The sequence below is a fragment of the Bos taurus genome, chromosome 3 (genome assembly GCF_002263795.3).
Source record: "Bos taurus isolate L1 Dominette 01449 registration number 42190680 breed Hereford chromosome 3, ARS-UCD2.0, whole genome shotgun sequence".
Classification (NCBI taxonomy): Eukaryota; Metazoa; Chordata; class Mammalia; order Artiodactyla; family Bovidae; genus Bos; species Bos taurus.
In genome coordinates, this window is record NC_037330.1 from 62,512,735 (window position 1) to 62,527,444 (window position 14,710).

General features: G+C 37.0%; 1 protein-coding gene across 1 annotated transcript in view; it reads right to left on the reverse strand.

Moving 5' to 3' along the window:
• ADGRL2 (adhesion G protein-coupled receptor L2) overlaps positions 1 to 14,710 on the reverse strand; it is a gene marked incomplete at its 5' end in the record, with an annotated part of 710,493 nt that overhangs the window by 75,475 nt on the left and 620,308 nt on the right. Inside the window, 1 exon segment of the mRNA NM_181013.1 lies at positions 7,916 to 8,129. Within this exon segment, the coding sequence (NP_851356.1) occupies positions 7,916 to 8,129 (214 nt within the window).

A 14,710-nucleotide genomic window follows, 5' to 3' on the forward strand; every position in this document is an offset into this window, starting at 1 on the left:
CTGCTTCATAGCAAGAAGAGAGGTTAAAAAGTTAATGTGCGCATTTTTTCAGTCTAATTCTATGACCTACTGTAACATAAAGAATCATGGAACAGAAAACAAAAAAGTAATGCACATATATATAAAATGACACCTTTTATCAAATGCGCATGTACACAAGAAATCATCACCGTTTGAATTGCTATTGTATTAACAATGTTAAAATGCAATTATCATATTTAAAGATAATAGGTTGGGGCATTGAAAAGTTTAAAAGAAGAAAATTCAAGGATACCGAAGTTATTGAATGGGGTACAGGATGCGAATATATTAATTTGGTCCCTACTCATCAAGCTTACTTTCATCATCCCAAACTTTTTAGACAAGATCTAGGCTCTGAAATCAGTTTTGTCTCTTACTTAATTTATTAAATTGTTCCCATGTGCAAAAAGCTAGACTTTTTTCCCTTAAGTTAAGGATCTCTGAACTGTACTCCTACTTCATTAATCTAGTGTTTATTCCTTTCTTGGATGCCTGTGACTGTAGAGTAGTACCTAATTCTTCTGGTCTATGCAAGGCTGAATGCTGCTTTGCCGATTTCCATGCTGAAACTCTCCTATCCTGAAAATCCTAGTATGTTCTTTTATTTAAGTAGAATAAAATTCTTCAGCATCAATAGGGGAAAAAATGAATTTCTCTTACACTTTAGTGCTGCCTTGTGGCTCAGATGGTAAAGCATCTACCTGCAATGCAGGAGACCCAGATTCGATCCCTGGGTCGGGAAGATCCCCTAGAGAAGTAAATGGCAACCCACTCCAGTACTCTTGCCTGAAAAACTCCATGGACTGTCGCCTGAGGAGCCTGGTAGGCAACAGTCCGTGGAGTCACAAAGAGTTGGACACGACTGAGAGACTTCACTTCACTTCACTATGAGACATTACCCTCCTGTTCTCATTCTGGTTTCCTAGATGGTACCTTTACCTTTTCCCCTTAAGTGTAGGGGTTCTCTAGAGCTTTTGCACATACCAACTGCATAACCTCTGTACTGTCATCTATTCAGCTAAAACTACCAACCTTACATTTATGTTTGCTTCATATGTATGTTCTTCTTTCAACACTCTTTTGAGTGCCAGATCTGTATTAACAATGGATCGCTTAACTACTTATTTATATTCCACCAGGTTTCCCAACTTAGAGGAATTTAAATTGGTAGTTTAACAACCAAAAATAGAATCAATTTTATTTAATAAGAAACCTACTGTAGTTGTTCTATGAGGTTCTATCCAGTTGGTATCCATAAGTGGGCTTAAAAAAATTGGTTAAAATCTTAAAAAGAATCAGGCTAGTTCCCTAAGCCTAGGGCACTATTTTACTTTCCTTGGGTAATTTCCACACAAACAAAAGGACTTATCTTGGAATCAGTTACCCAAAATATACCTTTCCCACCACAGGGAAGAACTGAGGAATATTTTTACCATCTTCTCAAGGGCAGTACAGATTACTTTTAGAACCTCTCTGCAATGAGAAAGGTACACTGATGTACATCTAATAGTATGAGTTCAGATTCTGAAAAACTGAACCTACCTATGCCCATTCGGAGAAGGCAATGGCACCCCACTCCAGTACTCTTGCCTGGAAAATCCCATGGACGGAGGAGCCTGGTAGGCTGCAGTCCATGGGGTCGCTAGGAGTCGGACACGACTGAGTGACTTCACTTTCACTTTTCACTTTCATGCACTGGAGAAGGAAACGGCAACACACTCCAGTGTTCTTGCCTGGAGAATCCCTGGGACCGGAGCCTGGTGGGCTGCCGTCTATGGGGTAGCACAGAGTTGGATACGACTGAATCGACTTAGCAGCAACAGGAGCATGCCCATTAACCCAATATTTATTATTTTTTTTAAACGCAGTAAACATTTACATGCTTTCTCACTTTCCGATCTCTTGACCAGAGTGCTAAAACAAACGTTAAGGGCAACTGCAAACCATAATCTAAGGCAACAGACTACCTGGATGAGAACTGGCAAATTCTTAGAGTGAAGAAATGAACAGAGACAGTTATAAAAAATTAACAGAAGAGTAACTTAGAAACAAATTTAGCACATCACTTTAACTAGATTGTACCCAATGCTACAAACAAACACTATTTTTAGCAAAATTCTAATTTACTTATTCACCAAATGCTTTCGAGTACTTGATGAGTAGTAAGAGGGTTTTTGTTTTATTTGCCTTAATGAACTCAAAGTGTTGAAACTATTTCATATTTAAGTGAACTCACAACAATTATCTTCACAGTGCTAAAAATTATCTCTAATGGTGATTATTTTATAGAGTATTAAAACACTTATCATTTAGGAAAGAGTTTTATTTCTTACTTTTCAGGATGAGCCATTCAATGTACTTAAAAGATAACAGAATCAGTTACTAAAAAATTCTTGGTTGCATAGTTTTAAATAAGCAGGAAATATAAAATGGAGAATAAATAACAATTATTAACACTTTTACCACAAAGAATTACGAGTGTATTTATTTAGTTGACTCTTAACTGGTGAAGTGATGACAGTGAGGAAGGCAGGTAGGAAAGCCTTGAAGTAAAATATAAACATATATTCATGGCATTGAAATTTCTGTGTTATCTATTATTATATGCAAAAAGTGGGGAGTTTCAAATACAATAGAAAAAAAAAACTCTTTCCAAAAAGGAATTTCCTACATTAAAGAAAAAAAGTCTGATTTTAAAAATTATTAACATATCTTTTGTGATTATAAATGGAAAATTTTTGCCAAATTATTAGGATTTGGTGAAAAAGCTCTTACTTTATTTGTAAATACTGAAAGAATATCTTTAAAAAGGGACAAGTATTCTACATAGTCAATAATTATTCTGTAATATTTCAGTTGCAAAAATATTGTCTACCTATTTTTCTCACAGTTATTTGAAACTATGTAACAGTCAGATATGGTAGACTTCCTTTAGGGTTTTTAATCTAACATACACAGAATGGAGTACTGATAAATTACCACTGTGAAACTCATTATTTAAGTCATCTTAACACTGTATTACTTGTCAATAAAATGTTAACATTTTAATCGTCACTGTGTTGATTACATAATTATAAAGCCACTAATTGGAGAAGGCAATGGCACCCCACTCCAGTACTCTAGCCTGGGAAGTCCCATGGACGGAGGAGCCTGGTGGGCTGCAGTCCATGGGGTCGAGAAGAGTCGGACACGACTATGCGACTTCACTTTCACTTTTCACTTTCATGCATTGGAGAAGGAAATGGCAACCCACTCTAGTACTCTTGCCTGGAGAATCCCAGGGACGGGGAGCCTGGTGGGCTGCCATCTATGGGGTCGCACAGAGTCGGACACGACTGAAGCGACTTAGCAGCAGCAACAGCAAAGCCACTAATATAATAAAACAAATTAAAAATAGAGTTTCTATAGGCAGTGTTAGAACTCTTTATTTTCACTAACACACCATAAATTGATAAGAAATTTTCATAACAAGGAGACAGCAGTACCCTTTCACAGGATTTAATATGCACAAATTTTAGTTTCATTAAAATGTGTCATCAGGGTTTCCCTGGTGGCTTAGTGGTAAACAATCTGCCTGCTAATGCAGGAGACATGGGTTCGATCTCTGTTCCAGGGAGATTCCACAGGCCACAGGGCAACTAAATCCATGTGCCACAACTACTGAGCCCATGCTCTAGAGCCTGTTCTCTGCAACAAGAGCAGCCACTGAAATGAGAGGCCCATGCACTGCAACTAAAGAGTAGCTCCTGCTTGCCACAACCAGAGAAAAAAATTCAACCAGCAACGAAGACCCAGCCCAGTGAAAATTCAAAAAAAAAAAAAAGTACTGTAAAAAAGTAGCCCTGCTTTTATAATATAATAAAACAATGAAAATTACTTGCTATTTTATTTTGTACATTTACTATAACATGTCATTATATTTAGAAGTAGGATAAGGCTTATGTGTTGTGATAGATACTCAACCATGTATTTAAATGTATAAACTCATAAACAAAAGTTACCTACAATGTACAATTCCTCAGAGCCAGGTCTTTCAGATTCTCTTTGTACTAACTCCCACTGCTTTTTGCCTGCCAGGCTAATAAAAACACGTAATTATACAAAATCATTTTTCACTTCCTATTTCTCTCTGGCATAATTTTAGATGTTCATCTCATATCACTACCAATGAACAGTAGGATCAACATGTAAATGTCCACCTAATATAGGCGGTTCCCAATTTTTGAAATACTGTGTGCAAATTGTTCTATTACTATCTTATTGGAGCACAGAATTCATTCCTCCAAAGAAGGTAAATTATGTTTTGCAGTTTGTTTCACAAGCTAGATTTCAAATCTAACATCGTCTATAAAGGACTTCGGTGCAAAAAAACCAAAACACATTTATGCAGTGCCATTTGTGCAAATAAGATTTTACCTTTTTTTTAATAACTACTCTTTTCAAACTAAACATAAAAACATTTTGATGGCAATCTTTCAGAAGTATTATATATTCTCTTATTTATTAAAAATATCTTGATCAGTATCAACATTAACAAAAAAACCTACTTACTATAATGTGCTATCAATAAAAATGTTAATATGTATTCTGCATGAAATTAGAGATTTTACAACAATTTGTACCCATATTCTTAGGGACTGGATTTTTTTAAAAATAGTTTTTCCGTTATTTCCTTCATTGCTCTTATCACATTTGGATGTTTTCATTGTGCCTACACTGATCAGACCCCAAAAATCTACTGTTCTACTTTAAGGTAGACTATGGCAACCTACTTCAGTACTCTTGCCTGGAAAATCCCATGGGCGGAGGAGCCTAGTAGGCTGCAGTCTATGGGATAGCTATAGTCACAACTGAGTGACTCCACTTTCACTTTTCACTTTCATGCATTGGAGAAGGAAATGGCAACATACTCCAGTGTTCTTGGCTGGAGAAGCCCAGGGACAGGGGAGCCTGGTGGGCTGCCGTCTATGGGGTCACACAGAGTCAGACATGACTGAAGCGACGTAGCACAGCAGCAGCAGCAGCATATAAGCTACAAAACTGGACAAAAGATTGTTTTCAGTGGAGGAAAAGAGTCAAGAGGAGAGAGTAAAGACTTTGAACAGAAAGATAAAGGGCTTTCCTAGTATTTTTTCTTAAAAAATCTAAAATCAATAATAATAAACTCTGTCAAACTTGTTTTCCATCAGAGTTTTTATGTTCTGCTGCTGCTGCTAAGTCGCTTCAGTCGTATCCGACTCTGTGCGACCCCATAGACGGCAGCCCACCAGACTCCCCTGTCCCTGGGATTCTCCAGGCAAGAACACTGGAGTGGGTTGCCATTTCCTTCTCCAATGCATGAAAGTGAAAGTGAAGTCGCTCAGTCGTGTCCGACTCCTAGAGACCCCATGGACTGCAGCCCATCAGGCTCCTCTGTCCATGGGATTTGCCAGGCAGAGCTGGAGTGGGTTGCCACTGCCTTCTCCTTTTATGTTCTAAATAACAGGAAATGCTGGGTATTACTGTCTTAGTTCAATCATAACTAAATCTTCTTTTAATATCTTAAATATAAGAAAACTCTAATGAAGATGCCACGAGTACTAAACAAAACAAAAAAAGATGCCAAGAATTAGGTAATCTGTGTTACGGCAGAGAAAGTCCATAAACATTAGCAGCAGTTTTTCATATTCTATTTACTTGTAGGAAGGTAATGCTCCAGTTAAGAGATACCATTCATATGTTTTATAGTTTATAATACTTTCCAGTACATCAATCTTAAAACCCAAAATTAACCAATTGTATATTACCCAAATATCTTTCTGTCTTCCTTCCTTCCTTCTTTCCATTCTCTCTATCTATTTTCTCTCTTGGCTTTCCTGGTGGCCCAGTCAGTATAGAATCCACCTGCAACATACAAGACCCAGGTTCACTCCATGGGTCAGGAAGATCCCCTGGAGAAGGAAATGGCTACGCACTCCCGTATTCTTGCCTGAGACAGAGGTGCTTAGCAGGCTATAGTCCATGGAGTCACAAAGAGCCAGATAAGACCTGACGACTAAACTATCACCATTTTCTGTCTGTCTGTCAATCAAGAAAGAGAGAGAATGAGCACTACTGAGTTTTCTTAGCTTTCATAGTGTGTTGTTTTTATCTTGTTTGCTTTTTTTAAAACTGAGCATTAATACAAGTCATCGGTTGAGAGGAAATATTTGCAAAAGACATATGTAAGAAAGGATTCTTATCCAAAATATATTTATAAAAAAAAAACTCTTAAAGGGAATTCTCTGCTGGTCCAGGGGTTGGCACTCCATGCTTCCATAGCAGAATGCATGGATTCGATTCCTGGTTGGGGAACTGTGGTCTTGCAGGCCTTGCAGCACAGCCCAAAGAAATTAGAAGTAAAAATAAAAAATCTCTTAAAGCTAAACAATAAGAAAACAACCCAATTAAAAAAGTGTAAAGGACCAGAACAGACACTTCACTAATAAACATAAATAAATGGCGAGTATGTATATTCAGAGATGTTCAACATGATATGTCATTGCATGCATGTGTGCTAAGTGGCTTCAGTTATGTCTGACTCTTTGCGACCCCTTGGACTACAGCCTGCCAGGCTCATCTGTCCATGGAATATCATGCAAGAATACTAAGAGTGAGTTGCCATTTCTTCCTCCAGATTATCTTCCTGACCCAGACATAGAACCTATGTCTCCTGTGTCTCCAACACTGGCAGGTGTATTCTTTACTGCTGAGCCACCTGGGAAGCACTCACTGCATGCAAAACATTAACAATAAGTGTTGGTGAAGGTACGGAGCACCCTTCATTCATTGTCAATGGGAATGAAAAATGGTACAGCGACTTTAAAAGACATTTTGGCAGTTTCTTACAAAACTAAATACACTCCTACCATAAGATCCAACAAATGATGCTTCTTGGTACTTGCCCAAATTAACAGAAAACTTATGTCCACACAAAAACCTGAACAGATGTTCACAGAAGCTTTATTCCTAATTGCCAAAACTTGGAAGCAATCAACAAGTCCTTCAGTAAGTGAATGGATAAACTCTAGTACATCCAGACTATGGAATATTATTTAACACTTAAAAAAAATGAGCTTTTAAGCCATGAAAAGACATGGAGGAAACAACTGCACATTACTATGTGAAAGAAACCAATCTGAAAAGGTTACATACTGCATGATTCCAACTGAGGCAAAACTGTAAGAAAATAGTAAGTTCAGTGGTTGCTAGGGGAGGAATGAGCAGGTGGGACACAGGATTTTTAGATCAAAATGTTTTGTATGATATTGTAGTGGTAGACAAGGGTCACTATAAATTTTTCAAAACCCACAGAATGTACAACAGCAAGAGTGAACCCTAATGCAAATGGAGGATTTGGGTGATAATGACGTGTCAGTGTGAGCTCATCTATTAAAACAAATGTAACACTGTGGGAAGGGATGTCGGGATGTCAATGGTTAAGGAAGTTACACATATGTGTAAATGGAATATGATAATTCTGTGTACATTCTGCTAAGTTTTGCTGAAAAATGAAGTTTACTCATTAAAAAAATTAAGAAGCAATTACTGCCAAACACCGAGACACTGAAGCATTCTTGATATTATAAAATATTTCAAAATTTTGAAGTCTTAAAAAACTAGACTATATTTTGATTACTCTTTATTGTATGATATATAAAAAACATATAATAATTCAGTCTATTTCATTATCTATGTCAATGTATAAATATGTCAATCTATATAAAATGGAAATCAACATTAGGAGGAAAACTCTAATTCAGTTTAATGAATACATTGAGATATGGACAGTGTCCATCCAATATGGAATTATGATAACACTTTCACTAATTTGGATGTTGTAGCTAAAACTGGATATTAACACATGAACGTTTACCTTTGAGTCATAATTTTGAAGGCATCTGGGAGGTAGCAGTCTGTATTCTCCATCTGAAATGGGTCAGCATCACAAATCTTGTCGTCTGTCCGACCATAATTAGCACTCTCAATCATTATAACATCACTGCCTGGACATCGCAGATCTATAGAATAACCTTCACAGGATAATTCTCGACGAACTAACCCAAATGGCAAAGCTGCTCTGCTGAAACCTTAAAAAAGAAAAAAAAAAAGTTAAAATGAAATAATGTATGAAGTATATTAATAAATTATTTTCAAGAAATATTACTCACATCTATATCTGAGAGGCATCAAACAAAGTATGTTTTTCAAACCATCCATTCATACATTTATTAATTAATTGCCAGGACCTTGACTATGAATCAGCAATTTATTACTAGATTTTTAAATATATCTTTAGCTGGAGTATTCATTTTATAAGAATTTTAAATTACTTTAATAAAGTATTTTCTGTATAGCCTAGTCACATTTGGAAACTGAGTGGCTCTTTTTGAGTAAATCCAAAGAAAAACAACACATTTGATCAATCAATTTAAAAGAATGACAAGATTAACAAATACAGAATGCAATATTTAATAAAGGAACATTTAGATTTATAAATGAAATCAAAGCTGTGTTACACAGGACAATGGTGTATATTATGTTGCTTAATGTACACATATTAATTGCTGTTATGTTGATTATCTTAAAATACATTTGTCTTCAGTTCAGTTCAGTCGCTCAGTCATGTCCAACTCTTTGCGACCTAATGAACTGCAGCACGCCAGGCCTCCCTGTCCATCATGAACTGCTGGAGTTAACCCAAACTCACGTCCACTGAGTCAGTGATGCCATCTAACCATCTCATTCTCTGTCGTTCCCTTCTCCTCCTGCCTTCAAACTTTCCCAACATCAGGGTCTTTTCAAATAAGTCAGCTCTTCACATCAGGTGGCCAAAATATTGGAGTTTCAGCTTCAGCATGAGTCCTTCCAATGAACACCCAGGACTGATTTCCTTTAGGATGGACTAGTTGGATCTGCTTACAGTCCAAGGGACGTCTTCTCCAACACCACAGTTCAAAAGCATTAATTCTTCAGCGCTCAGCTTTCTTTGTAGTCCAACTCTCACATCCATACATGACTACTGGAAAAACCATAGCCTTGACTAGATGGACTTTTGTTGACAAAGTGATGTCTCTGCTTTTTAATATGCTGTCTAGGATGGTCATAACTTTCCTTCCTAGGAGTAAGCGTCTTTTAATTTCATGGCTGCAGTCACCATCTGCAGTGATTTTGGAGCCCAGAGAAATAAAGTCAGCCACTGTTTCCCCATCTATTTGCCATGAAGTGATGGGAACAGATGCCGTGATCTTAGTTTTCTGAAACTTGAGCTTTAAGCCAACTTTTTCACTCTCCTCTTTCACTTTCATTAAGAGGCTCTTTAGTTCTTCGCTTTCTGTCATAAGGGTGGTATCATCTGCATATCTGAGGTTATTGATATTTCTCCCGGCAATCTTGATTCCAGCTTGTGCTTCTTCCAGCCCAGCGTTTCTCATGATGTACTCTGCATAGAAGTTAAATATAACTTATATTATAGAAGCAGGGTGACAATACACAGCCTTGACGTACTCCTTTTCCTATTTGGAACCAGTCTGTTGTTCCCTGTCCAGTTCTAAATGTTGCTTCCTGACCTGCATATAGGTTTCTCAAGAGGCAGGTCAGGTGGTCTGGTATGCCCATCTCTTGAAGAATTTTCCACAGTTTATTGTGATGCACACAGTCAAAGGCCTTGGCATAGTCAATAAAGCAGAAGTTGATGTTTTGCTGGAACTCTTCTCGCTTTTTCGATGATCCAGTGGATGTTGGCAATTTGATCTCTGGTTCCTCTGCCCTTTCTAAAACCAGCTTGAACATCAGGAAGTTCACGGTTCACATATTGCTGAAGCCTGGCTTGGAGAATTTTGAGCATTACTTTACTAGCATGTGAGATGAGTGCAATTCTGTGGTAGTTTGAGCATTCTTTGGCATTGCCTTTCTTTGGGATTGGAATGAAAACTGACCATTTCCAGTCCTGTGACCACTGCTGAGTTTTCCAAATTTGCTCACATATTGAGTGCAGCACTTTCACAGCATCATCTTTTAGGATTTGAAATAGTTCAACTGGAATTCCATCACCTCCACTAGCTTTGTTCATAGTGATGCTTCCTAAGGCCCACTTGATTTCACATTCCGGGAGGTCTGGCTGTAGGTGAGTGATCACACCACTGTACATTTGTCTTAGTATCTCCCAAAATAACTAAGACACTGTGCCAGTATCACCCTCATGGAACAATGTGTGTGCGCTGTGCTCAGTTGCTCAGTCATGTCTGACTCTTTGCAATGCCATGGACTGTAGCCCGCCAGGCTCCTCTGCTCATGGAACTTTTCAGGCAAGAATACTTAAGTGGGTTGCCATTTCCTACTCCAGAGGATCTTCCTGACTCAGGGATCAAACCTGCATCTCTTGTGACTCTGGCCTTAACAGGCAGACTTTTTATCACTAGCACCACCTGGGAAGCCCCTTATGGCATACTAATGCGTTTCAATTTGTAGAGCCTTTACTGAAAACTCACATAAGTGAAAGGATTGAGACATAAGTAAAAGGATTGAGCAGATGGGTATTCATAGGACCTAGCACTGCTCCAATCTAGTCCAAAAAGTTGAAAATTTCCAAAGGGGCAAAACTTCTGAGATTTAGTTTTGTCATTTAAAAAATGGAGGTGAAACATCTATGTAACACCTATGATGTTACTTTTCCTACCAGTGTGACTCATAAATGAGATACGTGCAGAAAAGCACTTAATTGAAAGTGCCACATGAACTTACGTACGGTGTATCAGGCTGAATGTAGGTAATCACTGTTCATGAATGTGATAAAAAACAATTTAGAATAGAATAAAAAATTAGGATTTTAGGTTTTAAAAATTTCAACCAGGGGTCCTCTAATAATAGAACAGAAAACAAAGGAAAAAGCCGAGAAAGCCAAAGACAGCCAAGAAGCGCTATGTGTAGACACAGCACATCTATGTGTGCTGGTTGCTACCTATGGGATACCGACCACATCAAAAACTTCTGCTAAGCTGCTAAGTCACTTCGGTCGTGTCTGACTCTGTGTGACCCCATAGACGGCAGCCCACCAGGCTCCCCCATCCCTGGGATTCTCCAGGCAAGAACACTGGAGTGGGTTGCCATTTCCTTCTCCAATGCATCAAAGTGAAAAGTGAAAGTGAAGTCACTCAGTTGTGTCTGACCCTCAGCGACCCCATGGACTGCAGCCTACCAAGCTCCTCCATCCATGGGATTTTCCAGGCAAGAGTACTGGAGTGGGGTGCCATAACTTCTACATTGACCCAATTTCTTATTTCAGTTCTCTAACTTGTTGCCATCTATAGCATTCCTGTTATAAAAGATAAGCATTAATTTTAGTATTTTTTCTTATCTCTATAAATTATTTTACATCATATAAGCCTTCCCTCACATCCCTTTTTACTCGAAAAAAAATTAAAAAGATATTAAGAAGTAAAGTGTCCCAAGACATAAACTTCCAAGTTGAAAAACTAGGTTCTGCCCAGGTCAATCCAATGCAAAAATCTGTTCGCTTTAACTACTGTACAACGCCTCTCACTAAATGAACAAAACTAAGTGTCCTGTATAAACAAACATGCATCTTCTTTCTAAGATGCAAATAATCCTGCAAAAGGATTACTGGGTCACACGTTGGTATCATTTAGGAAATAAGCAAGTCTGAAACCTGGCTGAGTTCTCAGTTCTAATGAGAAAACAAAATGTAATTGAAATGGAGAGACATGAAAAGGACACAGTTTAGAGCACAAAAGTCTTCAGAGGATTGAGGCAAACATCAACCTTGGTAGGTTTTTACTAAGAAGATTTATGGTCTCAATGACACTTCGCCTTAAATCTTAAATGTTCTCTTTCCTAAAGTCTTGCTCAAAATCAGGTGGGAGAGCAAGAATTTAGGAAAGCGAACACTTATGATTTAAGACAATGAACATCACAGTATTAAATACTATGAAGAAGCTGACAGAAGCTGACACTTATTTGTGTGACGAAAAATGCTGTGTGAAAATTGAAACAAGTGACATCATATAAAATTTGGGAGCAAAGCATATTTTAAAAGCAGAGATTATTTGCAATTGTAATTCCTGTAGATCATATTTTTAGAGAATATTACAAATGAGAACGTGTTATTGTAAGAACATGTTATTCTGGCTTGGAGTCAAAATTCATACGTTGTAGTATTTGTCAAAAATATAGAACTCATTCTGAAGCGCTGTGGTTCAGCTTTAATTTTTGTTGATGATAGTTTGCAGGATTATAGTCATGATTCTAAGTGAATTTTCTTCTGCTTTTGAAAGATATTTGAAAAATGGCAGAAGTCTGGCTGTTAGTTCAGATAAAAGATTTTTAAGCCTTAATATTAGTCATCCAAAAAGATAAAGTATGAAAAATAAAAGGAAAAAAATATAAACATGTAAACAATTTACTAATATAGATTTCCAATACAGAGTCTTCTGAAAAAAAGATAATGGTACTTATACTTTCACTGCATAGAACGGAATGAATTCTTCATGGTGAACCTTGATTTATTTAATACTACAATGTTCATTGTCTTAAATCATTAAGTGTTCTCTTTCCTAAAATCTTGCTCAAAAACAGGTGAACAATGATTTAAGACATCATAATATTAAATATTTTTTATCTAGTTACTTGTTATTAAAATAGTATTAACATAGCATGTTATTAATATTATAGTATTAAACACTTTTTATTCATAGTATTAAATACTTTTTACCACATGGTGCTGTTATTACATTCATTTTTAATGTATGTCTTCCTTGCTAGACTGTGATGATAGTTATAATTCCAGTGCCTAGATTGTACATGATACATAATTCCAATAAATTCTGTCAAAACAAATTGCTAAACTTAACAACTAGTATTTGTCTGAAACAATATAAATTACAATGTGTTTCCTATTTTTTAAATTACAGTATGTAATCTATTTTCTTTGGCAGTGAAAACTGAATGTGCATTGAGAAAAAATAAACTATAATCAATAAAATTATGTGTATCCTCAAAACAAGAAAAATATTTAAATTCTGCCAATTTATTATTTTCTAGGTACTACTGGGGTTCATTACAATTTCTCAAAAGAGAGATGTCTATGAAGATTATCTTATTTAACTTGATTTAAATCCTATGGATAAACATTTATATTCATAAAAAACAAATCTGAAGAAATATATTTAGTGGCTAACATTTATATAGCAATTACAATGTTTAGATACTGCCCTAAATGTTTTTTATGGATCCCCCTTTTTTATGCTCACCAACATCATCAACAATTACAACAATAAAAGAAATGAAGTAGTTACTGTAATAATACCAATTTACAGAGTATGAAACTAAGGCATCAAATAGGAGGCCATTCAAGGTTTCAAGGATTTACTGTGAGTTAGATTTTAACACAGGTGAGGTTCTCAGATTCCAGAGCCCATGCTCTCAGTAACAGCCATGAACAGAAAGGGATTCTGAGACTTTTCAAGCCTCCATGTCAATAATATAAACAAGATTTATTTTATAATTTTTCATACCATCTGAAATTCATCAAAAATGTTAGTGAACTGACAGGAAACAATTATTTTAAAGGTTCACACAACATATAGATAATGATGAAAACTATATTTATGGAAATGCAGTGATGTGTGCCATAAACTTATCAAGAGAGCAACATCTACATTGCTCAAGTATAGACATATATATAGTTCAGTTCAGTTCAGTCACTCAGGTGTGTCTGAGTAGGCGACACCATCGACTGCAGCACGCCAGGCTTCCCTGTCCATCACCAACACCCAGGGCCTGCTCAAACTCATGTCTATTGAGTCTGTGATGGCATCCAACCTTCTCATCTCCATTGCCCCTTCTCCTCCACCTTCAATCTTTCCCAGCATCAGGGTCTTTTCAAATGAGTCAGCTCTCCACATCAGGTGGCCAAAGTATTAGAGTTTCAGCTTCAACATCAGTCCTTCCAATGAATATTCAGGACTGATTTCCTTTAGGATGGACTGGTTAGATCTCCTTGCAGTCCAAGGGACTGTCAAGAGTCTTCTCCAACATCACAGTTCAAAAGCATCAATTCTTCGGCACTCAGCTTTCTTTATAGTCCAACTGTCATATTCATACATGACTAATGGAACCGGTGTCTGGGTCAGACTTGTGAACCTGGCTGAGTCATTTTATTTTTATGGGTTTTAATTTCTTTTTCTGAAGAATGAAAGTCATTTCAAAGTCCTATCAAATTTCACCAATCTATGATTCAAAACAAGCAAACACCTTTTAATCAAGTATACATGCTAATGAATAAATTTGTTGCTCATAAACATATATGAGAATGTTAGCTAGGATGGACAATGGCAAATAATGTAGATTGTATGTACTGCCATGAAAACTCTCAAAAGCTCCTGAGATGAATTAGCCAAGGTAGCTCAAATGCTAAAGAATCTGCCTGCAATGTGGGAAGACACAGGTTCAATCCCTGGGTTGGGAAGATCCCCTGGAGAAGGAAATGACAACCCACTCCAGTATTTTTGCCTGGAGAATTCCATGGACATAGGAGCCTGGCTGGCCCCAGTCCATGGAGTCACAAAGAGTAGGACACAAATGTGCAACTAACACACACACACACACATAAACCACAAGCAGAGATCTTTCTGCATTAACTATTTTAATCAAA